The 26939-nt window shown below is 42.2% G+C and overlaps 1 protein-coding gene across 1 annotated transcript in view; it reads right to left on the minus strand.

The window, feature by feature from the left end:
* Positions 1-6420: 6420 nt before the first annotated feature.
* The window catches only part of LOC108710038 (rho guanine nucleotide exchange factor 17), a 114869-nt gene continuing 94350 nt past the window's right edge, over positions 6421-26939 (minus strand). The window contains exons 7-22 of the mRNA XM_018250396.2: positions 26568-26744; positions 26078-26128; positions 24987-25096; positions 23477-23562; positions 21872-21990; positions 18283-18496; positions 17289-17362; positions 17016-17209; positions 12055-12305; positions 11142-11385; positions 10874-10960; positions 10636-10703; positions 9918-10066; positions 9612-9786; positions 9206-9466; positions 6421-8208 (exon numbers count right to left, since the gene is read on the minus strand). Coding sequence (XP_018105885.1) covers positions 8018-8208; positions 9206-9466; positions 9612-9786; positions 9918-10066; positions 10636-10703; positions 10874-10960; positions 11142-11385; positions 12055-12305; positions 17016-17209; positions 17289-17362; positions 18283-18496; positions 21872-21990; positions 23477-23562; positions 24987-25096; positions 26078-26128; positions 26568-26744 — 2451 coding nt within the window. The 3' untranslated portion in view covers positions 6421-8017. The remainder of the gene's footprint in view (positions 8209-9205; positions 9467-9611; positions 9787-9917; positions 10067-10635; positions 10704-10873; positions 10961-11141; positions 11386-12054; positions 12306-17015; positions 17210-17288; positions 17363-18282; positions 18497-21871; positions 21991-23476; positions 23563-24986; positions 25097-26077; positions 26129-26567; positions 26745-26939) is intronic.

Consider the following 26939-nt stretch of genomic DNA (forward strand, 5'->3'; position numbering starts at 1 on the left):
TGTATAGAATAGGACACAGCTGCCTATGTGAAAGCCTGTGGGACAGCACGGCCCAGATCTTTGTACAGAAACCCAATATCCAAAAAGCCAGGCCAAATCTCATTTTAGCAAAACAACAACATTTGAAGCAAAATAAATACATTTTTATAACAGATTTCCCTTTTCTCTAAAATTAAACGTTAAAATTCTGCACAAGAAGCAGAAGTCGATTCCCTGTAATGCCCTGGTTTTATCTGACACACGCTAACTGAGAATTTGACAGAGTTTTTGGAAATTCCTTCTTTGATTTCTATTAACTCTCTACCTAAAAAATTCTTGAATGATTATGGGTCAGACCCGTTACTAAAAGCTTCCACCAAATGGACTGACTCTTTACAATGCCAAGTGACTCCCTCAGATTTGGTGAAGTCTATTTATTACAATTACAACAGATTCATTTTAGCAGAGAGTTGGAGGATACAACACAAAATCAGTTAATAGTGCTGCTCCAGCAGAATTCTGCACTGAAATCCATTTCTCAAAAGAGCAAACAGATTTTTTTATATTCAATTTTGAAATCTGACATGGGGCTAGACATATTGTCAGTTTCCCAGCTGCCCCAAGTCATGTGATTTGTGCCTGCACTTTAGGAGAGAAATGCTTTCTGGCAGGCTGTTGTTTCTCCTACTCAATGTAACTGAATGTGTCTCAGTGGGACCTGGATTTTACTACTGAGTGTTGTTCTTAGATCTACCAGGCAGCTGTTATCCTTTGTTAGGGAGCTGCTATCTGGTTACCTTCCCATTGTTCTGTTGTTTGGCTGCTGGGGGGAAGGGAGGGGGTGATATCACTCCAACTTGCAGTACAGCAGTAAAGAGCGACATAAGTTTATCAGAGCACAAGTCACATGACTGGGGGCAGCTGGGAAACTGACAATATGTCTAGCCCCATGTCAGATTTGAAAACTAAATATAAAAAAATCTGTTTGCTCTTTTGAGAAATGGATTTCAGTGCAGAATTCTGCTGGAGCAGCACTATTAACTGATGTGTTTTGAAAAAAACATGTTTTCCCCTGACAGTGTCCCTTTAAGTTAGTTCACTTAGGCTATGGGAACATTTTTTTCTAAAAATAACTTTTTCTAGTCCCGTATCGTATTGTCCTAAGTGTGATGACATCATTAATGTGTCCCTTTTCCATTATTTATGGACCTGCCCAAAGATTCGTATATTTTGGAGGGAAGTCACTAGTTTTTTGAACGTGAGCCCAAAAATAAAAAATGTATTATCTCCCAGTTTTGCTTTATTACACCTGGATAAGATTAAGCCTTCTTCAATTTTTAATATAAAATCTATGTCCCAAGAGAGTAAAATATTGATAACCCTATTTTTGGCTGCTTCCAGGAAGGATTTATTTAATTATAGGCTACAAAATGAGTCCCCCTCATTATCAGACGTAATCTATTACATCAACCAGTTTAGTTGGCAGGAAGTTTTAGTAGTAAAAACAAAAGAAAATAATTCCAAAGAGTCGTTTAGACCTATAGGGTCTCCTTATTTTGAGATCTGTGACTCCAGTACTAAAAGTCAAATATCTCAATTTCTTCAATTGTAAAATTACTTTACTCTATGTTGGGTATCTGACATTCCTGAGGACTTTGGGTTTTTTTTAGGTTTTTTTTTGATTATTTTTGCATCCACAGGCTTAGTTAGTTTCTTTTATGTTTTTCTTCATTGAAAGTTACATATTCTTGAATAACATGTCATTGTACTTATTGCAGCTGCATTTTATTTGCTGTCATGTTGTTTTTTTATTGTTTACTGTGAAAATCAAATAAAATATTTCAAACTGAAGTAATGTGTCAGTGACAGACAATAGCAATGGCATATCCCCATATAAAGCCAGCAGGAATGAGGAATAAATTGATATTGTTGTTAAAGGATAAGTAAAACTTTAAAATAAGTGAATGTAAAATTGATGAGGAGGCTATTCTAAGATTGTTTGTAATAAACATTCATTATTTATTTTGTTTTCATCCCAAGATATTAAGGATACATGTACTGTTAATATGAATGAATTGTGTTACAACAGCGCCACCTGCTGGTCAGTTTCCCACCAGTCTGACCAGCAAGTAGTCAAGGAAGTTGTCAGGAGAAAGAAAGAGGCTGATGTTCTTCTGCTTAGGAAAGATGTGAGAAAGGTTTCTAATTTTATTCCTAAGCAGAAGAACATCAGAGCAGCCTCTTTCTTTCTCCTGACAACTTCCTTGACTACTTGCTGGTCAGACTGATGGGAAACTGACCAGCAGGTGGCGCTGTTGTAACAAAATTCATTCATATTAACAGCACATGTATCCCTTAATATCTTGGAATTACAACAAAATAAATAATGAATGTAAATTATAAAAGTGCTTAGAATAGTCCCCTCGTTAATTTTACATTCTCTTATTTTTAGGGTTTACTTATCCTTTGAGGAGCAGTAAATAGCTCGGCAGTCGGAACAGATATTTCCTGCATGTATCTCTTTTTCTCAGCTGTATTTCTACAAATCACTTAAATGTGAGGTTTTTGCCCAATTTGACTGGTATTTTGCATGGGCAGAGACTAGAAGCCAGGGAATATTTTAGATTGCAAGCTCTAGGGACCACAACCACCCAAGATTCTGGAACCTGAGTATGAGCCGTATGTTTAATAAGGAATGAAAGTGGCGTCGGCAGTTGGGTCCAACACTAGTCAACTTTAATTACAAATAATCCACAGTGACACAAAGAAACAGACATTAGACACATAATAATGCGGCCGAGGGTGTGGCGCAGTACAAATGAGGTTGCACCCGTATCTGAGAGGCGCTGGGGTGGTGAAATGTTCTGTGAGGGGGGGGGACATAAAACGAGTTCTATAAAAATAAGCCATCGTCATTATTTCAACAGTCGGACACTGACAAGACTATGTACAGGGAAAGTTGATATACCGTGTCGCTATTTACAGTCACCTGCGGGACTCTCATCCCCCCACAATACAATAAAAACAAACAAATAAAAGAGCTTGTGGTTGAAAGTGTTTGTGTAACCCCTGAAGTGCTGGACGGGGCTAACAGCAGTGCAGTAAGCAGCGGCACTGCGAGGGTTAATGAATGATGTCATAGTTTCCTCCAGAGACCCCCCTCCAGCTCTCACATGGGCCTCATTTAATTTAGGGGGGTACCATTTCCAGCAGCGGTGTTAATAGAAAGCGTCGGGGCTGTGGCTCCGTTGCCATGGAAATTAAGGGGGTTTGTTAAATGAGTTGCAAGCAGCCAACCCCCTCCCCCCGGACACAAATGAAATAAGGAGCAATGTCCTTCCCTAAACTCACTGTTTACTCACATCTCTCTCACTCTGGATCAGTCTCACTTGCCTTATAAACACTCCAACTTCACCTTAGGCTCCAGTTGCACCTCCAGCCTCAGCAGGGAGTAGTAGCTGAACATAAGCCAGTTGCACCTTCCTTTAAAGGATAAGTTAACCTTTAAAATAAGTGAATGTAAAATTAACGAGGGGTTTATTCTAAGCACTTTTGTAATTTACATTCATTTATTTTGTTTTTATTCCAAGATATTAAGGGACACATGTACTGTTAATATGAATGAATTTTGTTACAACAGCGCCACCTGCTGGTCAGTTTCCCACCAGTCTGACCACCAAGTAGTCAAGGAAGTTGTCAGGAGAAAGAAAGAGGCTGATGTTTTTCTGCTTAGGAATAAAATCAGAAACCTTTCTCACATCTTTCCTAATCAGAAGAACATCAGGCTCCTTCTTTCTCCTGACAACTTCCTTGACTACTTGCTGGTCAGACTGGTGGGAAACTGACCAGCAGGTGGCGCTGTTGTAACACAATTCATTCATATTAACAGTACATGTATCCCATAATAACTTGCAATAAAAACAAAATAAATAATGAATGTAAATTACAAAAGTGCTTAGAATAAACCCCTCATTGATTTTACATTCACTTATTTTAAAGGTTGACTTATCCTATAAGTAATAAAGCTCCCCATGATCTGAATCACTTACCAGCAGCACCACCACCTGTGGGTCATATCTATGTGATTCCGCTGATGCCCATTCTCTGCCCTAAGGGAACTCAGCCCAAAAAACTCAGGGAGATACAGAAACTGTCGACTTTGAACCATTACCCATAACTCACTTCACTTACAGCAGCCTCAGAGCTTTGGGGTTCACATTAGAATTGTATGTGATCACTCTACGCTGGCCAAGAAGCCTATGGGTGATGCCAGTAGCTCTATCTGGGCAGGTAGAACAGCCCCGGCATCCCCTGTGTGAGTGAGCCAATGGGAGCTGCTGTATACTCCAACACTAATGACCCTGTGAAATCAACTTCATGTGTGGGGCTAAAATAAATAAAACTCCCCAAATGAAAGCCTTTCCAGCTGCTCTTGTGCCACAACTGCAGGTATGTTGGCAGCTATACCCACTGCAGAGATTCCCTGTGTCGCTTCTTGTGTATCCGGCAATGACACCTCAGATGAGACTAACGCAGTTCCCAAGTGTCGGCTCATAGTGGGAATAGATAATATAGCACTAATGAAAGTGACCAGGAGGTGGCAGCAACAGCCAATCAGTTCCAACTAGTGAGGTGCGGGTCTGGTTTTTCCAGACCCGCCCTCCCTCAGCCTGCGCCTGCCCGCATCCGACTTCCAGATTCCTTTATAACCCCGCCCCACCGATGACATCACAAAAGAGGCGGGGCGAGCAGGCACGTGGCTATAAAGCCGTAAGTCGACATTTGAAGGTGGCGGGTGGGGAGAGCAGGAGAAGAGCTCAACCCGCTCCTGCCCGCCACCCACGAAGAGGAGTACGAGGTCGGCCCAAACCTACTCAACCCGTGGGTATCAGGCTGGCCCGCACTAGTTCCAACCCTATTTTATTCCATTCATTATACTCAATCAGAGCCCCCAAAGCAGCTCAATGACAGCAGAGCAATGTCAACCAACAGCAGCCAATGAACAAAATCCTTCCTTTCAAAGATTGGTGCCAAATCCATATTTTCTTTGGCAGGCTTGTTGCATCATGTGGCCCAGAGAAAGAAAGGACCAATCACAGAGTGAAGCCTGAATGTAACATATAAGATGGCTAGTGGTGTGTACAGCAGCCCCATGCATTACATATGGCACCTTCTAAAATACATTCTGAGTCCAGGATCTTAAGTTCTGCAGGTCACCAAATGCATCATATCAGGTGCATATTTACAGAAGTAAAGAAGTTAATAGGAAAGAAGAGAAAGGCATTTAAAAACTACAAGTCTGTAGGGACAGAAGCTGCATTTAATGAATATAAACACTGTAATAAATGTTGTAAATCAGCAATCCGGAAGGCAAAGATAGGAAATGAGGAGCACATTGCGGCTGAGGCCAAGACTAACCCCAAAAAGTTTTTTAATTATATTAATAGAAAAGATGTGGGTTGAGAGTGTTGTTCCTTTAAATAATGGTACCAGTATGGTTGTAACAGATACAGAAAAGGCAAATGTGCTAAATCAGTTATTTTCTTTAGTGAATACAATAGAGGAGTCTCAGTTCCCAGGCTCACTTTATAGCTGCACTGATGGTTCAGCTCAATCTAGTCAGTGTCTGACTCAGGATATGTTTCATAAAGCTTTAATAAAAATTAATGTAAACAAGACTCCAGGGCCTGATGGCATACACCCCCGGGTTCTAAGAGAGCTTAGTTCAGTTTTAGACCAGCCCCTATTTCTGATTTTGTCAGATTCACTGTCATCTGGTATGGTGCCTATGGATTGGAGAAAAGCTGATGTTATTCCAATATTTAAAAAGGGATTACGATCTCAGCCTGGCAATTATAGGCCAGTAAGATTGACATCTGTGGTGGGCAAATTATTTGAAGGTTTGTTAAGGGATCACATTGAAAATGTTGTCCTAGTGAATGACATTATGAGCAGCAATCAGCATGGCTTTATGAAGGATAGGTCATGTCAGACGAATTTGTTTGCTTTTTATGATGAGGTAAGTAAGATGCTGGATAGTGGGGGGCAGTAGATGTGATCTATTTGGATTTTGACAAAGTGTTTGATACTGTGCCCCACAAACGACTGCTTTCTAAACTAAGGTCTGTTGGGCTTATTGAAGTCGTTTGCACGTGGATGGGAAAGATGGTGATGTGAAATTGTCTCCCTGAATCAGTGGTACAGGCTGATACATTAGATAGGTATAAGAAGGGGTTGGATGGTGTTTAGCAAGTGAGGGAATACAGGGATATGGGAGATAGCTCATAGTACAAGTTGATCCAGGGACTGGTCCCATTGCCATTTTGGAGTCAGAAATGAATTGAGACAAATTGGAGAGGGTTCAGATGGGTTTTTTGCCTTCCTCTGGATCAACTGGCAGTTAGGCAGGTTATATATAGACTTGAAAGGTTGAACTTGATGGACATGAGTCTTTTTTCAACCTGACTTACTATGTATATTAGGGTCATGGTATATTTTTAAAAGTCTGATAAATTCCTCTTTACATTTGAAAATTGGAAGTGAAAATATCTCCCCCCCCCACCTGTAAATCTGGATAATTAGTGCAGGTTAAAAATAAAGGAGGTGGATTAAAAAAGTGCAATTTCACCTTCGCACCCGCTGGGGGAAAACTGGTCGAAATGATAGAGGAGGCTGCAACTCACTATGAATACAACAATGTCGCCCCCTAGTGGCAGATCTGCTAATATCAACTGTCAGATTATCCAGCATTTAACCCATTAACCTCGACCAAGGTCCAAAAGCAACAGACGCACCACAGTTAACAAACACAGTGACCAGTAAACAGCCCAGCGCTGGGCACACTGACACTTGGCACAAAGGGAACATTATAAGCGGCAGTTGCACTTGGATTGATTTATATATGGGGAGGGGGTGCTGGTTGTGGTACCCCCCTATCTATAGCGAATGGCTGATGAGTTGTATGGAGACATAATGTACAAAGTGCAGCAGTTACAGTCGTGTGTAGCAGTGCAGGGGGGGTCACAGTGGTGCCCCAGGTCTAGTGGATGGAGAGATCACTTGGGGGAGGGGGTGTCTGTGAGCAGGGGGGCAGCAGGTAGAGTAAGGCAAGATGGCTGCAACATCGACACACAGTCGCTCAACGTTTCACTGACACTTTCATTTCCCACTAACAACAATTTGCCATTTAAAATCCGTCCCACAAAAACACTGGGGGTGGGGGCAAATCTGTAACCCCCTGGGGTGGGGAGGTATTATTTGCAGGGAGGGGGGGGATAGGGTTTCAGGGTCACTCTGGTGCCAAGTCACAGTAACAATGGAAGGCGCCATTTTGGTTTCACTGTTGGACAGGGTGGGGCTCAGGATGGATCACAAAGTCCACCCCCCCCAGTGATTAAAAATATTAAAACTTTCCACTTAACAATAAATAACAACATTGTTTATAAAACATAAAAGTCCAGGAAAATCAATGACTGACAGGGGGGGGGCGCAAAAAGAAGCAGCAGAAAGGGGAAGAGGGGACAGAGTGGACCCTGAGGGCCCCCAGGAGCCGAGCAGTGACAGACGTATGATTTGCACTTCCATAGACCAGTGGTTAATGCCTTTATAGATACACGGGGGGGCAGTGAGGGGCTTTTAGAATCCAAAGAGGGTCCCACCCTCTGCTGATAAATGATAGAGAAGTGGTACAGTCCTGTAATGTCCTCCTCCTCATCAGCAGCAACCGAACCCTCCATTAATATTTACACTGTACATCCCCCGCTCCTCCCTCCGTCTGGGTGTGTTGGGCTAAAGGCCGGGTGTTATTTAGTCACCGGCCCCTGACTCCCAGGAAAGAAGCTGTAGCCGGGGGCTCAGTGTGAGCAGGTGACACATTCAGGGAGTTGAGGGACGAGCTGGAGCCAAGACCAAGCGCAGCGATGACAGGGATTGGGCAACTCCCTCACACTCATCCTCACACTCTCCCTCACACTCATCCTCACACTCTCCCTCACACTCATCCTCACACTCTCCCTCACACTCATCCTCACACTCTCCCTCACACTCTCCAGAGTAGAAGGTGGTTGGTGCTGTCGTCCCTGCCCACAGTCTCACTGCTGTTAGTCAGTCGGAAATCTTCATAGCCGTCCCCCCCACTGATGACCAGGATTTTGGATTTGGACTGAGTCACTGAAGAAGGGCGGAGTCTGGCTGAATCCCTCTTTTCCAACTCAGACGTCTGGTCATTGCCTGAAACAAATAACAAAAATGCCCCCAAGTTACAAGCAAGGCCAATGGGTGACTCCATATTGGGCATCTTCATGTCCCAGCAGCAGCAAACATTGACAAGTCTTTGGCACTGACAGGGTCCCAGTCCAATTGGGTAACTGTAAGGGGCAGATTTATTAAACAATAAGTAAATGTAAAATTGATGAGGGGACTATTCTAAGCACTTTTGTAATGTACATTCATTATTTATTATGGTTTCATTCCAAGATATTAAGGGATACATGTAGTGTTAATATGAATGAATTTTGTTACAACAGCGCCACCTGCTGGTCAGTTTCCCACCAGTCTGACCAGCAAGTAGTCAAGGAAGTTGTCAGGAGAAAGAAAGAGGCTGATGTTCTTCTGCTTAGGAAAGATGTGAGAAAGGTTTCTAATTTTATTCCTAAGCAGAAGAACATCAGCCTCTTTCTTTCTCCTGACAACTTCCTTGACTACTTGCTGGTCAGACTGGTGGGAAACTGACCAGCAGGTGGCGCTGTTGTAACAAAATTCATTCATATTAACAGTACATGTATCCCTTAATATCTTGGAATTAAAACAAAATAAATAATGAATGTACATTGCAAAAGTACTTAGAATAGCCCCCTCATCAATTTTACATTCACTCAGATTAAAGGCCTAATTATTATTTAAGGGTCGAATTGGAAATTCAAATTGTGAATTTTAATTCGAATTCCGAAATTTATCAAAACCTATACCCTGGGAATAATTTTAATTCAACTATTCGCCACCTTAAACCTGCCGAGTTCATATATAAGTCAATGGGAGAGGTCCAGTAACCCATTTGGTCAGTAATATTTGTTTGAGTTTTAGATATTCCATTTTATTCCTAAATACCCCCCCTATCAAATTGCAAGTGTATTCAAATGTATTAAAGTTAAAAAAACCTTATGTCCCTATATTGTATTCCATGAGGAGTCAACAGCTGGTGAAGTGAAGGGAACTTACAGATACCCACCCTGATCTGACAATGGGAAGAGAACATCAAATCCGTCTGGCAGCTCCACTGATGTGAGGAATCGGACATGTCCTGTGTGGCCCTGGGACAGACCCACTGGGCTGAGTTGGCCCTTCAGTGAGTTGCTGCTGCTGGTGGAGGCGAAGGACAAAGTGAGGACCACCCCAGCGCTCGTACCGATCCACAGTAAGTCCTTACAAGCCAGGAGAGCTGTGATCCGAAGGCAGGCTGACTTGTGTTGTCGGATAATAGCATCAGAACCTTGGGAGAAGGCAGAAGAGAGAAATCTGAATTAATCAGGGAAGTGCAAACCAGTAAGTCTGACAAGCCCAATGATAACTAATTGTCCCACCGGCTCTGCCCAATGATTTCTAATGAATAGTGAAACCATAATGATTCCAGGTACCTGCCAACATCTTGTGCACCGGTGGTGCGATATCTACCTCCACCAGCTGCTCAAATGAAGTGGAGTGATACAGTCGCACCTGAGCGCTGCTCTGCAGAGAAATCCACATGCCTGCGCTGGAGCTGACCATGCACGTGACGCTGCGGTTCTGATCTTGACCAATGTGGAAGGAGTGCTGTGACAGAGGAAACGCAAAGAGGGCTTTTAAAAAGTGTCAGTTCCCCTTTAAATTAACTTAATTATTCTGATTAGTCCTGTAAGGTAAACTTGCCCCGCCACTAGGATATAGATAGGTATAGTAATGACCTCTTGGAGTAATGAGCTTGTGTTGAAGATGATCACTCTGTTCTGGCAGCCGCACCAAAGCTTCCCCGACACTGACACCATTTTGGTTACAGGACCCCCGGGGGAGCCAAGGGGCAGAGATTTGGAGTTTTGAGGGTCCCAGAAACTTCCTGTTACCAGAGGATGAGAGAAACAGTCAGAAGGGAAACCAGCAAATTAGATGCATTTTCCAGCTCCAGCTAAAGGAGTTATCAGACCCGAGATGCTTTCGAATCTCACTCAGTTTGGGGGACATTCCTGAGCTCTCAGTCTGCAAAATCAGTTGCTACTTCTGAACCAGGAAGATTTGTCTTTGTGGGTAGAAAAGCAGAAGAAAAAGGATAAAATCTAGATATAAAAGGTAGGCCATAGGCAGGAATTACCAAGCTCTGTACCTAGGCAAGTACTGGGGCTGGATGTTTGTTTATCCAGGGGCAGGGTCTTGTCTGACCATGGGAAAGAGAACAGTCCAGGAGTAGAATGTATATAGAATTCCCAGTTTCTTACCTGGGGAGATTTACTTACCCAAGTGCCATATTGCCCTACTGCTGCATCTCTCTCTGCAGTCATGGCTACTTACCTTCCCACAAAGGTAACAGGTAGAACTGATATAGAATGGGAACCCTAACTAGTTCAGATGAACCTGGAAGCCACGCTCACTCACTCACTCACTCACTCGTCTAGTTTACTAGTGCCTCACCTGCTTCCCTCTGATACACGATCAGCTCTCCATTGGCCAGTGACACAAACACTTGGTTATCCAGGTATCTGCAAGGAAAGAGAGAGAGCGCTGAATGAGTGACGTCACAATGGTGCACACAGACACAGACAGTCGTTATAGACGTTACTAGAACACACAGCCAAGGGACAATTCAGTATCTAAGCCCTGAAGGAAGGAACCATGAGAGCAGGCAGCAGTTCCCCGGGGAGACACTTACAGGATGCACATGATGGCTGCCGAGTGCTGAATCTTCATGCTGTTCTTGCGGTTGCGGATGTTGTCGGACGACTGATAGACGTGGATGCTGCAAAGCAAAGGAGCAACTGATCAATACATTGAGCCTTCTCTCTACTTCTCTCTTCTTCTCTCTTCTCTCTACCCCAGTCCTGCTATAGACAGAGGGTTACCCACCAAGGGACCTCTATTTCTGTAACCAATTCCAGGGAAGCTGATGACGCGCCATTCCCAGCATTCCCATCTCTTACCATCCATCCTCTGTCCCCAGCCACATGGAGCTGTGATAGGCCTCGGGGTCCAGGCTGGGCAAGTCTTCCAGGCTCCCCCTTGTGATTGAGCCTCTGCTTGATCTCCTCACTGCCTGTCCCTCCATGGGGCTCTCGTTGTCCCTATTGTGGTTGATGGAGCGGGGGATGGGGATGGGGGGGAAGTTGGTCTCCTGCTCTTCTTCTGAACTCGTGGTGGTATCCTTGGCACTTGGCATATCCTCAGCTAAGCAACAAATGACGGCTTTTAGTTACTCATGAAAGTAATTCCATGTACCAATCACAGACTCATTAGAATGTGAAACAGATGAGTGGGAGTTGCCATACTGTATATTTCTCAGCTCAATCATGAAACAGCCCCCCCTAGTGATGGATAAAAAGTACACTGTTCCCATGGAGAGTGCTCTGGCCGAGGCAAGAAATACAGGAGGTTCAGGATGGTTATATATATTATACTGAAATGGCTGAAATGGAGAAAGTCTAGACTAGGAGAGCCCATACTTTACTAATACGAGGTCTACTTTTAGTGATGATGTCCCATTATGATCTACATCCATAAAAGCATTGTGGGCATTCTATTCCATGGAAAATATTACTTAAATATTGATTTAACAAACCACTATTTATTATGTAACCTTAATGTAATAAATATCTGAAAGAAATGCATGAAATAAGAGGATGATATAGAGAAGCTGTGTGTTGACTGTGTCTTGAGATCTACTGATCACCAGCTGAAGGTCTACTGTAGATCCCAATCTACTTTGGGCACCCTGGTCTACACAAATTCTGCTTTTTCTCCCAGAATCCTCACCAAGTTGGAAACTATAGATCTGTCAGTGGCATGCAACCATACGATACAACGGATGAAAAATAAAATGTTTATTCCAGGACTCACTTCCAAAACTGGAGGAGATGGTGGAGCGACTTGCTTGGCTCTGAAGGGTCCCTGAGGGGCTCGGTGACGATTCATCATCAGTGTCGTCGCTGTCAAAGGGTACAAGGTCCCGACTGGCACTATCTGTGGTCTCCGACAGCTCCAGCGACGACCCCGAGATGGAAATGTGAAGGCACTGCTGGGACACCGTCTCTTCTTGGGACTGGGATTGGGTCTCCGAGGACTGGCTCACCATAGCAACAGGGCGCTCCCTGCAAAACAAAATACACTAAATAATAACAACAGTATCATCTAGAACTCATTCCCTACCCACCAGAATGCTCAGGACCTGGGGGTCTTCCGAATTACAGATCTTTCCGTAATTTGGATCTTCATACCTTAAGTCTACTAGAAAATCATGTAAACATTAAATAAACCCAATAGGCTGGTTTTGCTTCCAATAAGGATTAATTATATCTTAGTTGGGATCAAGTACAAGTTACTGTTTTATTATTTACAGTTCCTTTTTTTTTTTTTTTACTCAGGAAGCATTTTATGGAAAACGTAGATGCCAATAGAACATTTTTGCAAGTAATTACACATTACACATTAGGAGTGTACATAGTACAACTCTTGCTCTTATTTAACCCTACAGGGCATTACACCATTTGTCCCATATTTCATTGAAATTCTTTTGTTTGCCATTTGATATAGCGTTTTCTCTATTCTACAGCTTTACACCATAGAGTATGTGTGGGGGGGTCAGGGGATTCCCATTTTCTGGTTAACTCTTTCCTAGCTATAACGAGAGCTTTTTGTAGGAATTCTGTATCCTGGCTTGGTATGTTTACTGGTGTGATTATGCCCAACAGGCAGACCATTGGATCTGTGGGTATTGGGGGGCCTCGCTGTGCTGAGAGGGTTGATAGTATTTTAGACCAATATTGTTCCAAACTGTCGCACTCCCATAGTGTATGTACCGGGGTGCCAGGTACCGTTTTACATCGGTTACAGTTAGGGGAGATGCTCGGGTCCATTTTGTGTAGCCACATTTTGGTATAATATGCCCTATGGATCATATACAATTGAATCAATAAATTCTTACTGTTTAGAGAAACCTGGGAGGGGACCTTGAGGGCTTGTTTCCATTGGGCATCAGTCAACTGCGGGAAGTCTGCCTCCCATTTAGCTCAAGGTTTAGAGGCTTCCGTTCCAGCCCTCTGCGCTTTCAACAACTTGTACACTCTGGGAGAGTCCTGCGCGGGTCAATTCTTTGGAACCCGTACCCAACCCGTACCCGCAACCTGCAATCCACAACTCAGACCCGCATTCTTACCCGCGTGGACCCTTTACCCGACCCGCAGGTACCTTATCAGCAACCCGGACCCACTGACCATCAAGAATCAGGAAGTGCTGTCATTGTAAACCGGAAGTGACATGATCGGAAGTAGACGTGACCAGTAAAAATTGCTATTGAGAAGACCCACAGAACCGTCGACCCGCACCCAGAATTTCTACCCGCAACCCTAAGGGTACTACAGGTTTTTGTGGGTACCCAACCTGCTGCAGGACTCGACACTCTGGACTAGGGATGCGCCGAATCCATTATTTTGGGTTCGGCCGAACCCCCGAATCCTTTGCTAAAGATTCTGGCCGAATCCCGAACCGAATCCTGGATTTGGTGCATCCCTACTCTGGACATCAGTCCCTTCTGTTTATCTCCTGTCACCACCAAGGATATTGGTGAAGCTTCAACTCCTACGCTTTTGACTTGGTTTCTTTTTTGCAGCCCTGCCCTTACATTGTTAAAGGTTAAGATTTTTTTTTTTGGGAGATTTTTAGTTGTATGTAAAGGATTTTGGTCGATTGCCCTCACAGAGGTTTCCTATTATGTATAGGTTTCTGTTTAATCAGGATTGGTGCAACTTTAGATTTTTTAGAAGTGGGGATTCTGTGTTGTTGACTATTGGTGTTTCTGGGTGTAGGGCTGTATGTTTTATTTGTTGATGGGCTAAGGTCCATTCTTTCCTCTGCAGCTTTAGTATAGAGAAGTGATCCCCAACCAGTGGCTCGTGAGTAACATGTTGCTCCTCAAACCCTTGGATGTTGCTCCCAGTGGCCTCAAAGCAGGGGCTTATTTTTGAAATTCCAGACTTGAAGGCAAGTTTTGGTTGCACTATAAACAATTGTACTGCCAAACACAGTCTCCTGTAATGTTCCAGCTCACATAGGTGCTACCAGGTAGCCAATCAAAGCCCTCATTGGGCACCCCAGGAACTTTTTTCATGCTTGTGTTGCTCCCCAACACTTTTTAGATTTGAATGTGGCTCCTGGACCATATGCCTGTAATGGGTCGATAGAAGGCAAGCCATCATATCAGGAAAGGCTAACCCATATGTCTGTTTTGGTTTTAACCCATTTCAACAATGGATCCACATTTAAAGGGGATGTAAAGGCAAACAATTAAAATACCATTTTTACTTTTTTTAATGAAAAATAAATCTATCTCCGATATACTTTTATTAAAAAATGTCTACTGTTTTTTTTTAATACACCTGTCTGTATGCAGTGAAATTCCTCCTTCGTTTTACTTGCTCTAACTGCTGTGGATAGGAAAATTCAGATGGTCCCTAACTGCTCTGCAGGGAAACAATCATACTTTCCAGAACTCGAACAGCTTTGTTTGTTTCCCTATAAAGCAGCCTGTGACTGTGTAGAGATTTGTATCCGCAGACCCACTGAAGTCTGCATATTATTAATCAGTCTTGCTGTATAGACTTCTGGCTGATATTATTTGACCTGGGCTGTTTTGATCATTTATGATGATCCCTAAGCTTAACCTTCCAACTGAAGCCCAGACCACACTGAGCATGTGCACAGTCTTGGTCTTGCAAAGATGTATAACAAAGTTACAAGATGGTGACCCCCTGCGGCCAACTTTGAAACATAAATCATTTGTTTAATTAGGCTTGTGGTGCAGTAAGTTCATGTTTATGTTTAGAAAACAAAATACAGCATTTCTAGCCTTATTCTATTTTAGACTTTAGATCCCCTTTAACTCCACATATTTAGACAGCGGGAGTGTGACCTGTATCCCCAGGTAAGTCAATGTCTACCACTTGCCACTTATCCATTTCCTCATGTGGGTCTAGGGGGGAAGAGAACTGATTTATTCGGGTTTACTTGTAGGCCGGAGATTTTACCAAATTATGAGGTTAGCTCCATCAGGGTCCTTAAGGAGGTGCCCCTGTTACCCGTTTATACCAGCGTATCGTCTGCGTATAATTGTATTTTCTCATCTCTGCCACCTCCCAACCTCTTAACTGTGGATGTCGTCTCACTGCCTGTGCAAAGGGCTCAGACTGTTTTATTATTACACAGAAAAGGGAAATCATTTTTTAAAGTTTGGATTATTTGATTATAATGGAGTCTATGAAAGATGGCCTTTGCGTAATTCTGAGCATTCTGGATAAAGGATTTCCAGATAACGGATCCCATATCTGTGCAGGAAATTGAGGGTATCGTGTTCCCGTGCATTGGGAATACCCACAAGGCAAAGAAAGATGGGGGGGCCTTGGTGGGTTTGAAGGAGGATTTTGACAAGGAAAAAAACAATGGCTGGTAAAGGCAAAGCAGAATCTGGAAGGGGAGTTAGAAACACTTGTAAATATAGAAGTGAAGCAGAGAAAGAACTGGCAGGGAACAACCCCCCATAAATAATAGACCCCTGAAATAAAAACAAAACTGAGAACAGACTCTTGAGCCAAAAATCGGAATATTTATTCCCTTTGATGTATGTCTCCTGCATTTTGTGTTCCTTTTCTCTTTCACGCGCTTTCCCTTTACATAAGGGCAGCCATAAAACATTCCCTCTGGCACATACTCAGAATAATCCAGAATACGTGTGAGAACATCTGTTTCCCACTGCTGAGAGCTATTTATTTATTCCTAGAAAGTGAGGAAATCTTGGTTTGATCTTTTGCTCCTAAAAAAAAGAATTCTGGCCAAGGAACTGACATTTCATCTGTGTCAGGCAGAAAGACCTGTCAGGAACATAAAGTAGTACCTGGAGAGCACGACTTTTCTGCAATAACGAGACAATGATGATATAAAAGTACAACGTGCTCTCCGGTGCTACTTTATGTTTACTTGCAATTTATCGCATTCTTACACGGGGACTGCAGCCTGTTGAGAAGTAACAGAACAGATTTGAATGATAAGGACAACCCAGCATCCATTTGATAGCTACTCGCAGGAACATATAAAAGAAATACAGGTTTACTCCCAACCCATGGGAAATACAGAGTTTGTATAAAAAGTGGGGACTCTGCTGGCAAATTCTGCCTTGTATTTGGATTCCATTGTTCAATCAGTTCTCAAGGGATATTATATGATGGGTTTCTTTTTCTTTTTCACGCTACTCCCCACCTAGAACTAGCAGAGTTTTTTTTTTATATCAACTCTCTTTACTTTCTGCCTATGTCTCAGACTTAAACATAGGTTGAAAAAAAAGACACACGTCCATCAAGTTCATAACCTGCTCTGATGTTCTTCTGCAAGATGTGAGAAAGGTTTCTAATCTTATTCCTAAGCAGAAGAACATCAGAGCAGCCTCTTTCTCCTGACAACTTCCTTGATTACTTGCTGGTCAGACTCTTACTTAAAGGTTTACTAATCCATTAAACTCATTTTGTGGCCTGTGGATCCTCATGGGCTGGCTCACACCTGGCCCCAACCCTAGAGCCTTGATGTTCTTCTGCTTAGGAAAGATGTGAGAAAGGTTTCTAATTGTATTCCTAAGCAGAAGAACATCAGCCTCTTTCTTTCTCCTGACAACTTCCTTGACTACTTGCTGGTCAGACTGGTGGTCAGACTCTTATTTAAAGGTTTCCTTATCCAATAAACTGATATTGTGGCCTGTGGATCCTCATGGGCTGGCTCACACCTGACCCCACCCCTAGAGCCTTGTACACAGTACATACCGGTAGTTCCTCTGGAGGCCGGGCACAGAGGCGATGCACAGGATTCGGGCAGAGCACACAGCAATACAGGCTTCAACGGAGGGTTCGTTGTTGATACTGAGCAGACAGACCTGACCCACGTAGCCGTCGCTGTTACACACCCAGACCTCATGTACGTTCTCCAAACAACTGTGACTGGGGGATGCGCAGGAGAACTGGTGGAGGCAGGAATAAAAGGGAGGTTACTATACGGAGATGACCCCCATCTAACAGCACGTATGGACTCTCCCTCACCTGCATTCCACTTCTGGTCTTCATGATGGGAATGGCTTTCAAGAACTCGGGGTCCAGACGGTTTTTGCTGGAAACTGAAATAAAGCAAATCATGTTAAAGGGGAACTATCGCAAAATCAATTAAATATTCTGCATTGTTTCTGAAATAATCAAGTTTATCTTCACTATTCCTCTCTCAGCATCTGTTTCTCTTCATTCTCTCTTCATGCAGCAGTTGGGTGTCAGATATTCATTGACAGTTAGATCCAATATATCTTATAGGGGGGCTCCTTTCCTAGCAGATGTATTAGAGGTCACTCTATTAAAATCACCAGACATCATGTCTCTCTATATGCAGGATTTTTTCAAAAGGCAGTTATTTTGTTTGCACTGGAATCAGTTATTTGAGTGAGCTCTAATACATCTTCTAGGCAAAAGGAGCCCCCCTATAAGATATATTGGATCTAACTGTCAGTGAATATCTGACACCCAACTGCTGCATGAAGAGAGAATGAAGAGAAACAGATGCTGAGAGAGGGATAGTGAAGATAAACTTGATTATTTCAGAAACAATGCAGAATATTTAATTGATTGTATATACAAAGTTACTTATTTCAGTATGATGAAGCTTATATTACATTTTCATTTTCCCCTTTAACTGAGTGATCTAAAGGAGTGAAGCTCTTCCTAACCAGAATGGGCCCCGATGACAACACAAACCAGGGCAATCAACTAAAGGCAATTCTGTTCTCTTTATTCCAAGCTGTTAGTTTAGTTGCAATGGATTCTATATTAGGATGTTATAGCCTCATTCTCTCTCCCAGTGCAAGGATGAATAATTACTTCTATATAAAGAGATCCACCCATTGTCCCTGTGCTCTCAACATGGTAAATAAATACCGTTCCTACTGTTGCCGCAGGCAATAACATATCCAATAACATATTTCTCCAAATCACATACCTACACCCCATACCCTAAATTCAGAATAACCCCAGGAATATCACTGTGTGTTACCGAGTTTCTTTTTTGCTTCTTCAAACCCCTGTTCAAAGTGGAGCCGCGCCTCTGGGTTACTGAACTCAAAGATAAATGACTCTGTGCCGTCGGCTTTGGTGGTGGTCAGCTCCACTTTGTTGGGTGGGAAGGACATAGTGAATGAGAGAGACTGCTTCTCTGCCAGCTCACGGTGTACTGATGACATCATGTCCTTAATTACATCATCCAGACTCTGTCACGGGAAATAACAACAAGCAATTAATAACTTAATAAAGTCACAAACTATTTTACAGATATATTAGTTCTGTCTGTGCTGGCACTTTTTGGTTTGTTCCACTGCATGTTTTATTCTCCAAGTAATATAAACAGTGTCTTTGAAATAGGATCTGTGCAGCCACTGGGACAGAATGTTCTGTTATACAGATAGCTAGAATCTCAGCTGCCATAAAGCAGGACAGGACTGCTGCTTACAATGGGGATCAGATAGGATCTGTGCAGCCACTGGGACAGAATGTTCTGTTATACAGATAGCTAGAATCTCAGCTGCCATAAAGCAGGACAGGACTGCTGCTTACAATGGGGATCAGATAATATCTGTGCAGCCACTGGGACAGAATGTTCTGTTATACAGATAGCTAGAATCTCAGCTGCCATAAAGCAGGACAGGACTGCTGCTTACAATGGGGATCAGATAGGATCTGTGTTGCCACTGGGACAGAATGCTCTGTTATACAGATAGCTAGAATCTCAGCTGCCATAAAGCAGGACAGGACTGCTGCTTACAATGGGGATCAGATAGGATCTGTGCAGCCACTGGGACAGAATGTTCTGTTATACAGATAGCTAGAATCTCAGCTGCCATAAAGCAGGACAGGACTGCTGCTTACAATGGGGATCAGATAGGATCTGTGCAGCCACTGGGACAGAATGCTCTGTTATACAGATAGCTAGAATCTCAGCTGCCATAAAGCAGGACAGGACTGCTGCTTACAATGGGGATCAGATAGGATCTGTGCAGCCACTGGGACAGAATGTTCTGTTATACAGATAGCTAGAATCTCAGCTGCCATAAAGCAGGACAGGACTGTTGCTTACAATGGGGATCAGATAGGATTTGTGCAGCCACTGGGACAGAATGTTCTGTTATACAGATAGCTAGAATCTCAGCTGCCATAAAGCAGGACAGGACTGCTGCTTACAATGGGGATCAGATAGGATGTGGTAGAGCAATGTGAGAAGTTTTGTTTTCCTTTCCTTAAAGGAAGGAAAATAAATGCTTTTAAAAATCAAATAAAGTGTTTCAGGACAGCAATAATAAAATGTATATTTATCATTAAACTAAAAGCAACATAGATTTTTCTGAAACTCCCCATCACATCACCTTGTTGACTGGGACTAAGAATTTGGGGCAGGCTGATGTGTTCCCGTAAGGTCAGTACCCCTCTATCTCATACTCTGACTCACCCCCATATCATGGCACGTTCATTACTCGCTACAAAGTTCATGCTGGGAACAGATTTCCTTGGCTCGGGGGCGAGTACAGGAAATGTCATTGGTTCAGACTAATTTGGCTCATTAGGACTCTCAGCTTTCCTACTAATAATGAAGCAGAATCTTGTGCTGTGCAATGGGTGAGTAATGTTGGAAGGGAGAAACGGGGGGAGGGACATTTACATTAAAGGATAAGTAAATCTTTAAAATAAGTGAATGTTAAATTGATGAGGGGGCTGTTCTAAGCACTTTTGCAATGTACATTCATTATTTATTTTGTTTTTATTCCAAGATATTAAGGGATACATGTACTGTTAATATGAATGAATTTTGTTACAACAGCGCCACCTGCTGGTCAGTTTCCCACCAGTCTGACCAGCAAGTAGTCAAGGAAGTTGTCAGGAGAAAGAAAGAGGCTGATGTTCTTCTGCTTAGGAATAAAATTAGAAACCTTTCTCACATCTTTCCTAAGCAGAAGAACATCAGCCTCTTTCTTTCTCCTGACAAGTCTAAAATAGAATAAGGCTAGAAATGCTATATTTTGTACACTAAACATAAACATGAACTTACTGCACCACAAGCCTAATAAAACAAATGATTTATGCTTTCAAATTTGGCCACAGGGGGTCACCATCTTATAACTTTGTTAAACATCTTTGCAAGACTAAGACTGTGCACATGCTCAGTGTGGTCTGGGCTGCTTAGGGATCATCATAAACATCACAAGTCAAATAATATCTGCCAGAAGCCGATACAACAAGACTGATTAATAATCAGAATATACAGACTGCACTGGGTCCTGTGTTGTCATGTAATCTAATGTGGATTTTATAGTTTTTGTATTATTTAATACAAACTTTCTCCAACTCTGCAGAACCAGTGGCTACAGCAAATAATCCTCCAAATAGAATCCCAGTTTATCTGTTTAAATCTGGCTCCAAGATCTTTGTCCCTGCAGCTGGAGTTGGAAACAGTAAAAGAAAAAATAAAATCCAATACAAATCTCTACACAGTCGCCTAATGCTCTACAGGGAAACCAACAAAGCTGCTTGAGTTCTGCATGGCTGGGAAGTAAGATGGGGCTCCCCCTGCTGTTCATAAGTATGATTGTTTCACCGCAGAGCAGTTAGGGACCATCTGACAATTCCTATCCACAGCAGTAAATGAAGGGAGAATTTCACTGCATACAGTCAGGTTTCTTATAAAAACGGTACACATTTTTAAATTAATTAAAGTATATTGGAGATAGGTTTCTTTTTCATTAAAGAGAGTAAAAATGGGATTTTATTTTTTTGCCTTTACATGCCCTTAAAAGTTTTTTTACAATAGGTGAATCTTCCCTAGTAAATCTGGAGCAGAATCTGTATACAAATACCAAGATGAAATATCTGAAAGGCACATAAATACTTAAACTTTTGTGAGTACCCATCATCCCTTGGTGTTGGGTTACTAAAAGTTAAGGAAAAGTGTGACCTAGGTCTGCTGAATGAAGGAGTGGGTTTCACGTAAGATTGAGTATTATAGAGTATTGACACAGAGAGGTGGTAAATACATCATAATATACTACACTATATTTTGGAACATTTTTTCTTGCTGTCTTCTCCTGAGGTTCCTTGAGAAGTCGCTGTTTCGCAGTGTTTGAATTTGTAACATGCCAAACATGTATCATGGATAATTTGGCCCTAAAGGGAGAAGAGATTGGCTGAAACCCTAGAACAACCAAAGACTAAGCTTGATGGACGAGAGAAAGACCACGTTGAGGGGTTGTGCCCATCTGAGAGAAGGGCACAGAGTGAAATGTGGAGAGGGCAGCGTGAAGAAATCAAGAAGGGAGGTTTGTTGTAACCTGGGGGTGGACCAAGAAGGGTATTTGGGTCCAAGTTAAAGAATGAATGAAGAAGAAGAAGAGAACAATGGGTGGGAGAGCAGCAAAATAAGGGGGGTAATGGGCAGATGGAAAGCAAGAAGGTTCCTGGTTAGATGTGTAACTGAAGTTTTCATACAATAATGTTCATTCTTCATTGTGCAATAGACACACTGTACAAACTGTTTCTCCCACTGGGGCCCATATACACCGCACTTACTATTATTGGCACAAAAGCAAATGTTCCCTGACCTGGTGAGGAAAGCTGAGCGTCTCCGAGAGTTTGCTGAGTTGCCCCATGGTGCTGAGATCTTCATCCAGTCGGCTAATGATCTTCTGGATACTGTCCCTGTTAGAGGCTTGGGATGTTCCTGGGTAACAAACAGACAGATGGTGAAAGATGTTTTATGGATCCGCTCACCTTTCCCGGTTTCACTTGCACCATCACGTCATTGATTCCCATCTACCCCTGAAACTGTCCCCGATTTAAGCTTAAAGGATCAGTAAACCTTTAAAATAAGTGAATGTAAAATTGACGAGGGGGCTATTCTAAGCAATTTTGTAATTTACACTCATTAATTATTTTTCTTTAATTCCAAGATATTAAGGGATACATGTACTATATGAATGAATTTTGTTACAACAGCGCCACCTGCTGGTCAGTGGGGAACTAAACATCAGGTGGCGCTGTTGTAACAAAATTCATTCACAGCAGTAAAATAAGGGGCAATTTCACTGCATACAGTCAGGTTTATTATAAAAACAGTAGACATATTTTAATTAACGTATATTGGAGATATATTTCTTTTTCAGTAAAGAAAGTAAAAATGGGATTTTATATTTTTGCCTTTACATCCCCTTTAAAGAAGGACTACAGCTTAACAAAGAATTAGGCTAGAAATACAGGTACCTTATGCAATGGGACTCTGTAACAGCCCAGGGCCACCCCAGCCCTTTAGCAAGGAATACCTCTGTGCCTATAGAGAGACCCCTATAGCTCCCCATCTTCTTATCTGCTCATTCTCAACACATGCTCTGGGCTGCTGTCACTTACCTGAGCTGAGGGACTGACTCACAATAATCAGTATAATATAATACAAGGCTGATTTATATTACTGACTAGTATTTAATTAAGAATCTTGTTACATGGCAGCATAGAAACCAGTGCACTCTGCATCAGAATTGATTTATAATGAGCCTTGTAGAATCAGCTTGTATGACAGATGTAACTTCACTTACTGCTATTGGTTGGATGATTTCTCACGACCCTAAGCTTAGCTTCTAAGCAGCAGCTCAAAACCCACTACTGAGCATGTGCAGTGCCACTGACCTAGCAGGACCTAACATGGGGAGCTGCTGGGGCAACTGGCCTGGATCATTATTGCTACAGAGTAACTGAACCATTTTGGGCACAGTTAGTGCATTACATAAAAGAAACCATTGCTAGACCTATTCTTTAGTTCTCCTTTAACCCAATACAATATAAACCTCAAAGGTTAGGACATTATAGAGATACCAATCAGACCTTATAACTGTTTGATCAGCCTCTAATGAGGGGGCACCATCAGCCATTAATAAATGGCAATACTGGTCTCTAAGGGGGGACACCCCCAGCATCTGATGAGGCTACTACCTTCCTTTAGAGGCTGATGATGGTCCCCTTATTATAGTCTAATGGTGTCTCCCTCACTATAAACACTACTTTTTTCCCCTTTAATAAGAGTAATTGGTGCCGGAGAAATGAGAAAGGCTCAGAACTCATGAGATCAATCACTGTGTCTCACAAACATGAATTGTAGGCACAATATAGACATACTGTATAGTGTATCAGCCTGGCACAAGCGTGACATTCCCCACCTTTAACAATGTCCACATCTTCCAGGGGAAGCTTCCAAAGCAGTTTGTATTTACTGGATATGTCAATGACGCTCCCCGCTGTGTATCTGAAAGAGAAGGTACAAGGGCTGCATTATTACACATCACCATAAGAGGGCGCTCTCACATCTCTAATGTTTCTACACGGGAACACGCACAGGTGTTTACACTGTATCCCTTAATATCTTGGAATAAAAACAAAATAAATAATGAATGTACATTACAAAAGTGCTTAGAATAGGCCCCTCATCAGTTTTATATTCGCTTATTTTAAAGGTATGTACTTTCCTGAGAAATTAGCCAGCAAATAAATTGCTTCTGCACTTTCAAAATCCTGACAAATTGTAAACCTGGCTGTGTGTCGGACACTCCGTGCCAAGCATGGATTAAATTGATCTTAATAGTTTCCTAATGGTGATCATGAAATATAACAGATTCACTAGGTGTTTATAGTGAGAGACAATGGGGAGATACAGGACAATACTTGTACAATAAATCCACATGCAGTCAGTCGCCATTCAGCTGACAGGTTATAGTTTTATCTCTCTGTACAAACTATGAGCAAACTTAGGGATCTGTTCCTGCTGAATTGTGCTTAGTACAGGGAATACCTATGCTGCCATAGTTTTATGGGATCTCTCTGTACAGACTATGAGCAAACTTAGGGGCTGTTCCTGCTGAATTGTGCTTAGTACAGAGGAATACCTATACTGCCATAGTTTTATGGGATCTCTCTGTACAGACTATGAGCAAATTTAGGGGACTGTTCCTGCTGAATTGTGCTTAGTACAGGGAATACCTATACTGCCAAAGTTTTATGGGATCTCTCTGTACAGACTATGAGCAAATTTAGGGGACTGTTCCTGCTGAATTGTGCTTAGTACAGAGGAATACCTATACTGCCATAGTTTTATGGGATCTCTCTGTACAGACTATGAGCAAATTTAGGGGACTGTTCCTGCTGAATTGTGCTTAGTACAGGGAATACCTATACTGCCAAAGTTTTATGGGATCTCTCTGTACAGACTATGAGCAAATTTAGGGGACTGTTCCTGCTGAATTGTGCTTAGTACAGGGAAAACCTATGCTGCCATAGTTTTATGGGATCTCTCTGTACAGACTATGAGCAAATTTAGGGGACTGTTCCTGCTGAATTGTGCTTAGTACAGGGAATACCTATGCTGCCATAGTTTTATGGGATCTCTCTGTACAGACTATGAGCAAACTTAGGGGACTGTTCCTGCTGAATTGTGCTTAGTACAGGGAAAACCTATGCTGCCATAGTTTTATGGGATCTCTCTGTACAGACTATGAGCAAATTTAGGGGACTGTTCCTGCTGAATTGTGCTTAGTACAGGGAATACCTATGCTGCCATAGTTTTATGGGATCTCTCTGTACAGGCTATAAGCAAATTTAAAGGGGCTGTTCCTACTGAACACATACATACATTCCCAGCATTCTTCAGTTACACAGAGCTCCGCACATACTCACAGGCTCATAGAACTGCGCCGCAGGGACCCAGACTTTCGCTTCAGAGTGGTGCAGATCAGTAGATCAGTAAACAGGAAAAGTGAGCGTTCCTTCTTTCCTCCTACAGCTTTCTGGGGAAGCATGAGACAGACAGACATCAGACTGATACCCACAATAAAAGGGCAGGGTAAAATAGCGGTGCTTAAAGGATAAGTAAAGTAAAATAAGTGAATATAAAATTGATGAGGGGGCTATTCTAAGCACTTTTGTAATGCATATTCATTATTTATTTTGCTTTTATTCCAAGATATTAAGGGATACATTTACTGTTAATATGAATGAATTTTGTTACAACAGCGCCACCTGCTGGTCAGTTTCCCACCAGTCTGACCAGCAAGTAGTCAAGGAAGTTGTCAGGAGAAAGAAAGAGGCTGATGTTCTTCTGCTTAGGAATAAAATTATATCCCTCTCTAACATCTTTTCTAAGCAGAAGAACATCATTCATATTAACAGTACATGTATCCCTTAATATCTTGGAATAAAAACAAAAAAGTAATGAATTTACATTACAAAAGTGCTTAGAATAGCCCCCTCATCAAGCAAATGCCCTCATCAATTTTACATTCACTTATTTTAAAGGTTTACTTATCCTTTAATATTTCTGAGCTGACGAGTCCCAGACTAATAGCAGGAGCAGTTGGTTGCACCAAAAAGGAATTGTTATGCTGATGGAGTCAGTGATTCTGACATCACCAGTAATGTTGGGCCTGTCACTTGCAGCAACCAGGTAGCAACCAATCAGCAATTGTTTTTTACTGGTGTTGTGCAGTTAGAATAATGAAAGCTATATGCCAATTGGTTGAGCCAATTAAGATTCAGTAGGACATAGTTCAGTGAGTTCAATACTCTGAGCAGGGAAATACTACCAGGCTCAGTAGGGAGCAAAGGCCCGGGGTCCAGTCATGTGCCGCACATAGTTGTATGGAGGAATAGAATGTGGGAGCATAGAAAGAGTATTGCCAGGCAATCCAATTTTATATAAATAAGCTTTATTCTGGGACTCACCACATCTAAAGACACAAAACTAGACTCCATAAAGGAAGAAATCTTACCATTTCCACCACCATCTCTTGGCGCACAAATCTTCTAAAAGGAGCTTGAAGCTGCAAAGAGAAACAGGCACAATCCCTTAGCTCAAGCAAATGCCAGTGCAGTACCCCAAGTGACAGTTAGGGGGAGATCTATATCATCTATATCTATATCATCATCTTCATTTATTTTTCATATATTTATCATACACATTTTATTCTTTCTAGATATTTTCATGCTGCTTAGACCCCTTAAATACAGCTCTCTGCCATTCCCAATACATCTGGTCAGTATTGCTCTAAACCTGATTTCCATGGAAATGTTAAAGAACCAATTTTATTAAAAGAACATGAGGAGAAATAGAAGCCTATGACTAAGGACAGGAAGTGTCCGAAACACGTCACCTATTTGTCCTAATGTTCTTTTAATAAGACCAGTGACCAGTGATGACCCATTGTTTCAAAGGCAAACTGGAGTGTCCAGATGTAATCGTTTAAATGGGGGGGCACGTACATCTTCCATGCCTTCAATATGTGATTCTATCTCCTGCAGGATTCGGATGTCTCTTTCTGCTTCTTCCGCGCTACTCATGCCTCTGTTGATTCTCTCTGCGAGTTGCTTGATGTTTATTTGCGCATCTATCAGGCAGAGGTGGTCTGGGTGATCCTCAGGGGTGTGCTTTAACAGATCCTAAAGAAAATTAACATTTATTGAGTTGCCTGATTATTATGTCACATAAGTGGTGACACATTGAGCTGATCTCATCTTCCAGCCCTTAATTTCTCCTCCTGTCCAGTCAATATATGACCAACTAAACTGAGGGAGAATAACATATACAATTGTCATAGCAAGGTAGATCCAGCAAGCAGTGTAGACCCAGCTGAT

Source organism: Xenopus laevis, chromosome 2S, assembly GCF_017654675.1.
Source record: "Xenopus laevis strain J_2021 chromosome 2S, Xenopus_laevis_v10.1, whole genome shotgun sequence".
NCBI classification, from domain to species: Eukaryota; Metazoa; Chordata; class Amphibia; order Anura; family Pipidae; genus Xenopus; species Xenopus laevis.